This window comes from Triticum aestivum, chromosome 4A (genome assembly GCF_018294505.1).
Source record: "Triticum aestivum cultivar Chinese Spring chromosome 4A, IWGSC CS RefSeq v2.1, whole genome shotgun sequence".
Taxonomy (NCBI): domain Eukaryota; kingdom Viridiplantae; phylum Streptophyta; class Magnoliopsida; order Poales; family Poaceae; genus Triticum; species Triticum aestivum.
This window is the reverse complement of record NC_057803.1, coordinates 751,433,486-751,446,325: the sequence shown is the minus strand read 5'-3', so window position 1 is coordinate 751,446,325 and position 12,840 is coordinate 751,433,486. Positions and strand designations below refer to the sequence as shown.

Genomic DNA, 12,840 nt, shown 5'->3' with positions numbered 1-12,840 from the left:
AAGGCAACATGTAGGAGAAATTATATATATATATATATATATATATATATATATATATATATATATGCGGTTCTACGTACGAGAAAATCTATTTATATATATGCATAACGTGTACAATTTGTATTATCGTAAAATACCAGCAAACAAAAAAGAATTAAATGGAAAACACAAAATTAATGGAAAATAAAAAATAAAACCAAACCCCCCCCCAAACATTTAGTACCGGTTGGTGTTACCAACCAGTACTAATGGTCTACCAGCACCCGGGCCTGGCTCGTGCCACGTGGTGGCACTTTATCGCCGGTTCGGCGCTAAAGCCCGGTTCTGCACTAGTGTGGATTTGAATTGTGCATCTGAACGCAAAAAACGTCCGGAGTTGTACTAAGTTATTAAAGTATTGAATATCCGGTGTAACATATGAGTTTTCGTCCGAAACCCTGATACTTCCTAAGAGATTGTCCAGTTTGTACACGAAGTGCATCCAGTTTTTGCCGTAACCTTCTCTACTTTTTTGCACATGCTATGCGGGTGAAATGATGATACAGTGCCAAGTTTCAACCTTTTCAGAGTTCATTTTGTACTGCTTTTCACCTTCACGGTGATTTAGCTCTGAAAACAAATCAGTAAATGCATCGAAAATAACAAATTATGTCAGAAAGGGTTGAAAGTTGATGACATGGATTTGAATTGTGCATCTGAACGCAAAAAAAGTCCGGAGTTGTACTAAGTTATTAAAATATTGAATAGTCGTTGTAACAGATGAGTTTTCGTCCGAAACCCTGATGCTTCCTAAGAGATTGTCCAGTTTGTACACGTAGTGCATCCAGTTTTTGACGTAACCCTCTCTATTTTTTTACACAAGCTATGCGAGTGAAATGATGATACCTTGCCAAGTTTCAACCTTTTCAGAGTTCATTTTATACTGCTTTTCACCTTCACGGTGATTTAGCTCTGAAAACAAATCAGTAAATGCATCGAAAATAGCAAATTATGTCAGAAAAGTTTGAAAGTTGATGACGTGGATTTGAATTGTGCATCTGAACGCAAAAAAAGTCTGGAGTTGTACTAAGTTATTAAAATATTGAATAGCTGGTGTAACAGATGAGTTTTCGTCTGAAACTCTAATACTTCCTAAGAGATTGTCCAGTTTGTACACGTTGTGCATCCAGTTTTTGTCGTAACCCTCTCTAATTTTTTACACAAGCTATGTGGGCGAAATGATGATACCTTGTCAAGTTTCAAGTTTTTCAGAGTTCATTTTGTACTGCTTTTCACTTTCACGGTGATTAAGCTCTGAAAACAAATCAGTAAATGCATCGAAAATAGCAAATTATGTCAGAAAGGGCTGAAAGTTGATGATGTGGATTTGAATTGTGCATTTGAACGCAAAAAAGTCCAGAGTTGTACTAAGTTATTAAAATATTGAATGGCCGGTGTAACAGATGTGTTTTCGTCCGAAACCCTAGTACTTCCTAAGAGATTGTCCAGTTTGTACACGAAGTGCATCCAGTTTTTTCCCTAACCCTTTCTACTTTTTTGCACATGTTATGCAGGTGAAATGATGATACCTTGCCAAGTTTCAACATTTTCAGAGTACATTTTGTACTGCTTTTCACTTTCACGGTCATTTAGCTCTGAAAATGAATCAGTAAATGCATCGAAAATAGCAAATTATGTCAGAAAGGGTTAAAAATTGATGACGTGGATTTGAATTGTGCATCTGAACACAAAAAAAGTCCGGAGTTGTACTAAGTTATTTAATATTGAATAGCCGGTGTAACAGATGAGTTTTCGTCCGAAACCCTGATACTTCCTAAGAGATTGTCCAGTTCGAACCGGCTCTTATGTAAACATGTAAAAATATACATAAAATACATTGATCTGTACCGCCTTTGAACCAAAACGCGCTACTGCTACAGAGAAATACATCAAAAATACATTGATCATCAATGATCTTTTTTGTGTACAATCTGAATTGTCAATACGAGTCCTCTCCGGTAGGAACCGGAGAAGACTCATATTGCGGCCACAAATTCTACACATAGAATTCAATGAAGACCAAGTGCTTGTGATAGTTTGAGAAGTAACATATTTAAGGTGGTAAAAACTCTGTTAGTGGAGCGAGATGGGACTAAAAAAACGCTATCAACTAGGGACCTCTAGTACCGGTTTGTGGCATGAACCGATACTAAAGGTGTTGGTGGGCCCCAGCCTGATCACAGCTTGCAACAACCACTTTAGTACCGGTTCGTGGCTCGAACCGATACTAAAGGGTCGCCACGAACCGGTATTAATGATCTCCGCCCCCTAGCCGTTTGGACCGACACTAATGATCACATTAGTGTCGGTTTTATTACAAACCAGGACTAATGTGCTTCACATTAGGCCCTTTTTCTACTAGTGACAGTGACATTGATCTGGCTACAGGTGAGCTGATTGGATGCATCTCATTGTCCGTGTCAAGAGTTTTTTCGGTTAATTAAGTCTATGTATACAGACTTGATAAACATCAGGACAAACCGCGGTCGAGCCACATATGAAAAATCAAGGTACCGTTGAAAATCAAGGTGTTTATATGGTTTATGCACAAGGGAGTAATTTTGACATAGGATAACTTGGCAAAGCGCGGTTGGGAAGGTAGTCAACGATGTTTCTTTTGCGACATGGACGAAACAAGAAAACGTCTTTTTCTCCAATGCCCACTTGCTAAGTTATTGTGGCGGACGATTCATGCATCCTTTAATATTACTCCGCCTGTCACGGTTTCGCATTTGTTTGGGACTTGCTTGAATGTGATAGAGCCTAAAACCGCGGCACATATTCGAGTTGAAGTGTGTGCATTACTTTGGGCCATGTGGAATTTTCGGAATAGGAGACAAACCATCGCAAAAATTTTGAAGGTTATCTTCAGGGCGTCTGCTTGGATCCATACGTGGTTGTTACTTAGCCATGCGGACCACAGGGAACTTATGGATATTGCTTGCAATCGATGGGAGATGATTACAAGGGATACTTACAACCAGTTTGTATGGCGGTTCAATAATATGATAGGTGTCTAGTCATCTTATCCTATTTTCGCTGGTTGTGGGAATTCTTTTTATGAGTTTCACACCACTGTTTGAGACCTTGTTCTGAACCTGGATTTTTAATAGTATGGCTGTGTGCATCAAGAGAGGCAGAGTCCGGGGCATTCCTCCTTTTCGGAGAATTGTGTTGTCTTCTGTTACAAGCAAAGTACTTTTCTCACAGCACCACAAAGGGCAACCAGTCTTTTCTCCATTGGAGGGATGAAAATCAAGGTGTTTATATGTATGTAGCAGTAACTATCATATGTTTCTTTTCTCGAGGATCAAATCCAAAAATATATAATTATTGCTCTTCTTCTAAGGAAGATCCACCTCCTCTGATTCGTCGGCTACGACCACAAGTAGCAATGGAGCACCGAGCAGGCTGCTCAACAGCGTTTGGTTCAGCCCTCCAATCCCTCGCGCAGTTCTAGAATGCCAGATCCTCGACGCCAAGCTATGCCACCTGCTGCGGCATCATCCCCTGATGACTCGCTGGCGGGGATCCAGATAGTAATTCAGGACTAGGCCGTTTCCACGAGGAACAACCCCGAGCTCTCGTGACAGTGGCTTCCCCAGTATTTGGACATGAGACACACTGGAAGAAAAAGTACATGATTATTAATATCAGTGCAAATGATCATTCAGAGCAAAACAATACTGTAATAGTATCTATCTCCCAAGTTGGTCGACAACTCACCACACGTAGTAGAGACCATCAATTGCCTGCTTCTGAGCTCTCCCAAGAAGCTCAACCTTCACCACCCCACCAATACAAAGAACCTGGCGTGGTAACTTGAAAGATTGCAGAACATCTTCCTGGAATAACACACATCATGTTACTTACTCAATAGGTTTACGGCACAAGGCAACTGCAAACATTTAGATATTATTAAACAAAATCCAAGTGAACTCTGTAATAAACACGTCTAGAACACTGGTATATATAATATATTGATCAAATGCAGTTTCTTCATGTTGGGCCTTTCAAGAAAGTTCTGGCTCAGCTGTATGGCTCGTTTATGCACGAGATCCAGTGTTCAACAGGTAAAAATAATGAGCCTGTGAATATCATTATCAAGTCTCAACTGACCTGCAGCACTGGAAATTCTGGAGATGTGTAGGTCCAGACATAGTTTCTGTCGTCAATTAACTGTCCCTCATTTTCATCACACACAAGTGCTTCAGGGCGTAGCGGTGACCTTGGATAGCCCATCTGGAACCGGATGCTCTTTGCCGAATATATCGGGTCACCAATCTGGAAAAGTGCTGCAAAAGTATGAAGTTAATTAACACACCAGGCACTTATGTCATTCTTTTCTTTTTCTTTTGCACCATACAGAAGGAAAGAATGCTGTGCTGCACTGCAGTCTTGTATTGTCTTTGGACAACAAACCTTTGTAGGGCTTCATCTTGATCTCATCGACGAGGCACAGATCCGCCTGGAGCCTGTATATGAGGCACTCGGGCGCGGCGGGATCCCTGTTGCCGCGGCTGGACCAGTAGCAGGGTCTAAAGTTGAGCTGGTCGAGGCGGTGAAGGGTGTTCTCGATGGTCTCCATGGGGAATTCGTCAGTGCTGGACGCGCCGATGCAGTGGATGATGCAGTCCCTTGGCTTGTACGGCGAGAGGAGGCCGTGGGCGAGGTGTGTGTACGCCCTGTGTTCCCGGTCGAGCTGATCCTGGCGTGTGGTGGTGGTGGTGCTGGAGCCGGAGGTGGTGACATCGACGTGCATGAAGGTGGACACCTCCGGGCAGGCCCGTAGGCACTGCAGCTTGCTGAACTGGTTGGCAATAACTGGATAAGAAAAGAGATATTCATAACAGAAACAAGGTAGCGTAGCAGAGCAAATTAGCAGCAGGTGGCATGGTGACCTCCGCGATTTGAGCTCGAATGGACCGGAAATCAGTACTATTCCGCAGCAAGAGCGGAATCTAGAATCCAGATACAGACAATATGGATGCATAGCGAGGGAGGGAGGCATAGGTCAGATCCAGAAAGAGAGAGGAATTGGTACGAACCGAATTGACGCCAGGAGTGTGAGACGGCGGATGCGCGGGCGATGTCGGCGGGGTCATCCAGCATGGTGAAGATGGTGGCTGATGCGCGGGCGAGGTCGGCTGGGTGGTCGAGCATGGTGAAGACGGTGGGTGAGGTGTCGACGAGGCCCGCCGCCGACAAGGAGGACGAGCAGGAGGAATCCTTCATCCACTATCGTCACACAAACGAACCTAGACAAAAATAGAGAGTAGTATTCAAATATAGCCTTCAACCATGCCTGGACTTGATGTATGATTTATCTCTTGCACTGTGCATAACCATGCTAAGCTCTGCTTTTAAAATTTTCCATGCATCTGCAGAGGGAGGTCTGGCTGGGTTTCTTGTGCCCCAACTGATTAGAAGATCCAGCCACCTCAATAAACAAACACCAAAGGTTTATATGTGACTTTGTGCATCGATTAATTGATGACCAGGAGTGCAGTCTCCTTTTTCGGGGGGAAAAATGAAAAACTTATCGCCGATGGACTTACACATAAATTAAGATGTGGCATAGGTGTCATGATTTAAATGTGCAATAAAAGAACTATGTTTGAACAAGTCTTGGGATGCCGACACCGGTACAGACAGCAGCCCTTCGACAACCGATGGGGAGAGAGATGTCATGATTTATATGTGCCATAAAAGAACTATGTTTGAACAAGTCTTGGGATGCCGACACCGGTATAGACAGCAGCCCTTCGACAACCGATGGGGAGAGGGGTGTCATGATTTAGATGTGCCATAAAAGAACTATGTTTGAACAAGTCTTGGGATGCCGACACCGGTATAGACAGCACCCCTTCGACAACAGATGGGGAGAGGGGTGTCATGATTTAGATGTGCCATAAAAGAATTAAGTTTGAACAAGTCTTGGGATGCTGACACTGGTATAGACAGCAGCCCTTCAACAACCGATGGGTGAGCTGCTGCTCACTAAGAAAACTCGTTTAATTCCGTACTTGACTCAGCTGATGCCCTCTTGGGTCGTATTGTCTAGATTAGGCTGCATATGTTACGTTTGGGTGGGACTAAAATACACTAGCCATTTTTAACTTAGGGTATCATGTACAGCTCACCTCTTGAAGATGGGCTTAAACTAAAACAGGGGATGAGCTGGCTGACAGAACTGGTGGCACTTAATTAAGTGCAGCATCTTAATCGCTGCTGCTATCAGTGGCTCGGTACTTACATGCACAGAGGTGATGTTCAAACTGGTGGTGGGGCTGGGGGGTGAATTAGCTAGGACGCGATTTCACAGCTAAATTAGTTCTGTAAATCTCAAATAATAATGTATGCTCCATGGACATAATAAGCATATAGTAGGATATAATCTGCCCTTTAGGTCCAAATGTCCGATCCATGCAAAAGATAGACTATTTTTGACAACGTTGCAACAAAAAATGGATCTACACAATACCATGTCCTAAACTGTAAAATCCAAATTTACGCTTTAAGAAATAAAGATACAAAATTATGTGATGGAAAGTAGTTTGTGCAAGTAGATTCTGAATTAGGTACAGTGCTATTTCATCAGCATTCCTCGTTTTGTTTCACGACACATGCGTTAGTTGAAAGTTGAAGCTATACTTGAACTTTGTGATATATATGGTAGTTAACCTTGCGTCGATGTTGCTAAGAGGGCATGCTTATCTCTCCAGATTGTTTAATAGGAGGCCAGTGCCTGACTGCCAGGTTGACCACAAGGAAGCTTCGCTTCTCGTTCAAAATGGTGACATAAACTCATTGATAGTGTCTCAACTTGCACAACTTTCTGTTGTTAATTGGCATTAGCTCACAATATATGTACAGCCTCTCAGCTTCTTCAATAGGGAGAAACCAACAACTTGTATATATTAGTTAAGTAGTGCAATAATGGTTCATTTGTTTTGAAGATCAACGGGGGGTCTTGGTCGCTTACTCGTACATGTATATGCATATACCATGTCATCTAACCTGCTTCAAGGATTGGGTAGAGAACCATGCTTGATGAAACCACATATGTATGGTGAGTTAGTATGAGAGAGAAATATGCCTACAAAAATGTTTGTTACAATTTTCAACTGAAATATGAAAAAATATTTAAAGAATATATAACACAAGAGAACTTCGCAACACAAATGTAATGGTGCTTCTTCCATTGTCAAAATTTTTAGGGCAGATTTACTGAATTATGATAACCATTAAGCCTTGATAGACATCACATGTATGAACGTAGTACCATGTGAATTTAATAACATGGTCAAAGCGTACATCCAAACGATTAGTTGAACCAATGCATGGTGTACCATGTGCATCTGGTACATGCTTTAGGCCTCCTATAAAAAAGGGAAGTGGAAAAACTATATGAGAATACCTATTTGATTTCAAGAAAGGAGCAAAGTTACAATACAAGAGAAGTTTGTTTGATCTCAGTTTCATTTAGAAACAACTATAAAGACCAGCGTGTGAAGACATAACTCCCCCCACCACACAAAAGCATTACTGTGCACAAACATACAAGACAACCAGCTGTTAAGTGCAACCATGGACCTCGCGACGGGGGCCATGGGCAGCCTGCTCCTCAAGCTTGGCAAGCTCCTCATGGAGGAGTACAAGCTGCAGACCAACGTCAAGGAAGATGTTGAATATCTCAAGAGAGAGCTGACAAGCATGTATGCTGCCCTACGTAAGGTGGGGGGCATGCCACGTGACCAGCTCGACGACCAGCTCAAGCTCTGGGCCAACGAAGTCAGGGACTTGTCGTTCATAATGGAGGACATCGTCGACAAGTTCCTGGTGCGCGTCGAGGGAGCTGAGCCAGCCATCAAGCCACGCAAACTCAAGAAGCTCATGAAGAAGATGGGGAACTTGTTCAGGAAGAACAAGACTCACCATGAGATCTCCGATGAGATCAAAGACATCAAGGGCCGCGTCAAGGAGGCAGCTGAACGACGTGATAGGTACTGGGTCAACGATGTGGTTGTTAATCCAGTTGGCTCAATCAATGTTGACCCTCGCCTATTGGCTTTGTACAAGGACCAGAAAGAGCTTATTGGTATTGATGATTCATTGAATGAGCTAACTAAGATGATGTGTGATGGAGATGGTGATGCGTGCAAGCAACTGAAGATACTCTCTATTTTCGGGTTTGGAGGCCTTGGCAAGACAACTCTTGCCAAAGCAGTGTATGATAAGCTCAAACCACAGTTTGGTTGCTGTGCTTTTGTTCCGGTAGGACGGAACCCTAGCCTAAAAAAACTTCTCAATGACATTCTCTTTGGAATTCACAAGAAAAAGTACACGGAGTTGGATGAAAGGGAGCTGATCGACAAACTCCGAGAATTACTTGAGAACAAAAGGTATGCATCCTATTATATTGTTCTATATATACTTCAAGTAGTAAATATGGGGTTGCATGAAAGGCAGCCAATTGTTGAACTCTTAGAACAAGAGGTATGCACCCTGTTATGTAGTTTCATATACATCAAATTGTACATGGGGGGAGAGAGCGTCAATCCTGAGAAGAAATGATTTAGAGATGAGTGGAAATTTTGGTTTGAGACATTAAAAGATAAGGTTTTAGATGCCCTCTCATCGCTGTTGTGTATTTTGCAAAAAATAAAGCATGTTTTTTTGTGGATAATAATGTATTATATCAAGTTTTTGTACCTTCTTTGCTATAATTGGATGGCACTTACCGTTGAATCTTCACTGATGTTCACATATTCTGGAGCTTCTTCCAATTGATGTCAGTAAAAAAATGTAATAGCTGAAAGTATCTAGATTGGGAAATTTATTAATCAAAACTAGAATTCCGGATGATGAAATGGAATTAGACTCTGCTCGTGCATACATGTCTCTCTCCTGGACCCCTCCATTTCCTGATTCAACCATGTCAACTTTAGATTTCTCAACAAGTAGATTGACATGCATGCATCCTATTTTTTGAAGATACTTTGAATACTTGGGGCTCAATAAAATATTTTCACTAATTTGTGATATCTCTTGCGCTATGGATGGTGATGACAGGTACTTGATTGTTATTGATGACATATGGGATAAAAGAACATGGAAACTAGTCAAGACCGCTTTGGTGTGTAATAATAATGGAAGCAGGATAATCACAACTACCCGTATACTCGAAGTTGCCACAATGACCAGTGAAGTATACAAGCTAAAACCGCTTTCTCTTGATTTATCGAAGGATTTGTTTCATAGAAGATTATCTTGTGGTGAAATAGAATGGTCTAATCATCTGCCGGCAGAGGTATACAATAAAATTTTACATAAATGTGGTGGTGTACCATTGGCTATAATCACAATAGCTAGTTTGCTTGTCGGTAAACCTGTGGAGGTTTGGTCTAAGGTATACACTTCAATTGGTTTTGGGCATGAAGAAAACGAAGACGTGGAGAACACGAGAAAAATACTTTTATTTAGCTATTATGATCTACCTTGTTACCTAAAGACTTGCTTATTGTATCTAAGCATATATCCTGAAGACCATCTTATTGATAAAGATAGTTTGATATGGAAGTGGGTCGCCGAAGGTTTTATCCATGAGGAACCAGGGATAGGACTATTCGAGATTGGCGAGAGATACTTCAATGAGTTGGTAAACAAAAGCATGATAATGCCTGTAGAGATACCACATCATGGCATCATAACTGGTTGTCGTGTCCATGACATAATGCTTGACATGATATGCCTATTGTCAAAGGAAGAAAACTTTGTTACCGTATTGGATAGTAACGAGAAATATACAACTTCTCATTGCAATGCTCATAGGCTAGCTGTTGATCGTAGAGTCCAACCCCTGGCTAGCATATCCACATCACGGGTAAGGTCACTTAATGCCATGTGCGGTGCTGAGATGTTGCCATCATTTTCATGCTTTGAAGTTTTGCGTGTCCTAGCTTTGGAAGGCCCCACTAATTCATGCAATCCTAATTATCTTGAGCATGTTGGAAAGTTAGTTCACTTGCGGCACCTCAAACTAGCGAGCATGGGTATCTGTGAGGTCCCAAAGGAAATAGGATATCTAAAGTTCTTGGTGGTATTGGACTTGGGTCGAAATAGCATAAGTGAACTTCCAGAGAGTATTAGTCGTCTAAGTCAACTCAAGTGCTTGAACATCTGCGAAACAGACATTGAAGTGCCATGTTGGATCGGGAATTTGACTTCTCTGGAAGAGCTATGTCTATATAAAGTTGATGAGCAATCAAACTTTGTGACAGAAGTTGGCAAGTTGACAGAGTTGAGGAAACTCCGCATTTCTAACACTTTAGAACTGTGGCGTGACAGCGAAAGGAATGCTTGGGAGGAGTCTGTAGGTAAATTGAATAAGATCCAAGTCATTGACATTAATCATATTGGCTCATTTAGAATTCCTGGTGATGAGAGCCCCTGGGGACGGTATGCCCTCTCTCCGCAACTTCGTGTTCTGCGCATGGCCTATGGAGAACCTGGGCTGGTGGCAAGGATCAATCCCCGACTTCTTCCAAACCTCTCACATTTGGAACTATTTGTATACACTTCGGAACTGGACGTCTTCGGAAGATTTCAAGAGCTTGTTACCCTCAAGCTGTGCACGTGGTCAGCTCTCCACCACGACACCATGGGCGGTGCGGGTGCATTCCCCAAGCTGAGGGTATTCAAGACAGAAGCAACGATTGGTTCGTTTCTAGAGGGAGATATGCCCATCCTTGAATCTCTCCAGTTCCGCGTGGTTGCGCAGTCCAATGATGACGGCATCAGCTTTGACTTTGACTTTGATAGCCTAAGGAACCTCCCTTTGCTTCAGTCCGTCAGAGTCTTTTTATTTGCCCATCCTCCGGAGCACAAGAAGGCTGAGGAAATGGTGAGGCGTGCAATTGATATGCTTCCAAACCGTCCCAGCCCTCGCATCCATTCATATGATATAATAATAAATAGGAGGTAAATATGTGTATATGTTATTCAATATTGCTGATCTCCACGGAAAGCTAGGCGTGTATCTCACGAATCTCCGTTTTCGTTTTTTTCAGCCAAACTGGTTGAGCTAAGCTGGCCGGGTATCTCCAACTACGTGAATCAAGGTGTTTCTCTTTTTCTCTGTGGAATATGTATTCCTATATACGCTGTGGCAGTTTAATTTAAACTGCCAAAACATCTTATATATAGGAACAGATGGAGTACTATTTGTCAGAACCTTGTCTTTCTTTTCTTTCTAGAGTAAATAACAGCATTTCCCTATCAACTGTAAAAACAACAGTTACCAATCTGAATGCATGCTACATATATCTTTCTCATCATTTTTAAATAACCATGCATATTCCACATGTATGTTTTCTGAGAGTCACTTCATACATGTAGGCTGGCAGCATTAACAAATCACCATGGAGAAAGAAAAGTACTGGAAGGCTTACCTTTGCTTGCTCTATTTATTACTGTCTTTCGAAGCAAAGGTTAAAAACTTATATTTGCTTTGTTTTCTTTTGTAGCAAATGCAAAAAAAAAGACAGCAAAAAAAGTGTCTCTTTGCTATGTTTTCTTTTGTAGCAAATGAAAAAATCACAAAAACTTTTTTCTCTCTCTCTCTTTTGTAGTAAAGGAAAATGAAAATCACAAAAAAAAAGTTTACTTTGTGGAGTTTAGTAGTTTGTTACTTTGTTGTCCACTTAGGAAGAAAAAACTCCAAAAAAATTGTTGGGTTCTCATGCTGTTTAGTGTGTGTGTGTGTGTCAAGTTTCTGTGTCCTTTTTGGTGTATTGGTTGGCAGGTGTGTGTTTATATGTGTTTCTCGTTTTTTTCTGGGAAGGGTAGGGGGGGTGTAACTCCGCCTATGCTAATATCTTTGCATAGCCGGTCCCAAGCCCGGAAGAAGGAGGAGGGGCCAATCATAAACTCGTTAAATGTCAAACCATTAATGTTCTTACAATTTACCGTCTCTTTTATTTGTAGCTGAATTTTTCTCATTGTTTTCTTCATTTTTCTTGCTCATCAAGTGTATACCATCGTGGTTGACCATATATTGTTTCCTCCATTTTCTTGTTCATGTATACATTTTCATAGTTCAAAATATGGTGGTTCAAGTTTGGCTAGTTTGAACTTGGCAAGCTAATATAGCTGAAGATCTCATGGGACCTCCATTAAGAGAGATATCTTTACAAGGTTTCCGGCACCATACCTAAGTCGGGCCTTTACAAGAGTACAACGCCTGACCAAGGTGCATTACCTAAGTCTGGCCTTTACAAGAGTACAACGGCCAGACAACCATACAAGCGTTCTTTTTTCCAGAGATTCAGCAAGGCAGAGTTGTAGTAACAAATGGAAACAATGTGCAAAAGCTGGGCAATGTGCGAAATGGCGATTCAAAGTTCTCCGTTTTATTTTTGATAACACTACAAGCAGATGCATGTACAATGATGCACATTGTTGTACTCCCTCTAACTTTATAGAAAAAAATATTAACATCTCCAATACTAAAGTTATATGTTATGAAAATTAATTTCGTCATGCATCTAATATTATTGATTTCATAGTGTAGTCAAATTTTACAAAGTTTGACTTTGACAAAATCTTATATGCAAACTAAAAAGAAACGGAGGGAGTATGACTTACCATGAGATCAGAGTGGGTAACACCACCATGATACAGAAATTCGGGCGCCTTCCTCTGCGACGTAAAGAAAAGTTAAGACTGAATATTCCCACGCTTGCCTGGAGAACAGCTGGAGTTACATAGTACTAGTCTACTAGCCATGAGGTTGGGGAT

At 41.5% G+C, this 12,840-nt stretch overlaps 2 protein-coding genes across 4 annotated transcripts; one reads left to right on the top strand and one right to left on the bottom strand.

Annotated features, from left to right (window-relative positions):
* Positions 1 to 3,181: 3,181 nt before the first annotated feature.
* Positions 3,182 to 5,500, bottom strand: LOC123083653 (F-box protein At4g00755). Of its 3 annotated transcripts, none has more exons than XM_044505626.1 (6): positions 5,386 to 5,500; positions 5,088 to 5,297; positions 4,462 to 4,863; positions 4,159 to 4,334; positions 3,766 to 3,884; positions 3,182 to 3,663 (listed from the first exon to the last, which is right to left on the bottom strand). In XM_044505626.1, exons 2-6 carry the CDS (start codon positions 5,272 to 5,274, stop codon positions 3,543 to 3,545), a joined length of 1,005 nt encoding a protein of 334 aa, XP_044361561.1. In that variant the 5' UTR covers positions 5,275 to 5,297; positions 5,386 to 5,500; the 3' UTR covers positions 3,182 to 3,542. The 3 variants fall into 3 exon arrangements, with proteins under 3 accessions (XP_044361561.1, XP_044361563.1, XP_044361562.1); XM_044505628.1 differs by having other exon boundaries at positions 4,462 to 4,849; XM_044505627.1 differs by having other exon boundaries at positions 4,462 to 4,849; positions 5,088 to 5,403.
* A 2,089-nt stretch (positions 5,501 to 7,589) lies between these two features.
* LOC123084614 (disease resistance protein RGA5-like) lies at positions 7,590 to 11,026 on the top strand. Its single transcript, XM_044506119.1, has 3 exons — positions 7,590 to 8,444; positions 9,115 to 9,178; positions 9,260 to 11,026. Exons 1-3 carry the CDS (start codon positions 7,630 to 7,632, stop codon positions 11,024 to 11,026), a joined length of 2,646 nt encoding a protein of 881 aa, XP_044362054.1. The 5' UTR covers positions 7,590 to 7,629.
* Positions 11,027 to 12,840: the final 1,814 nt, after the last annotated feature.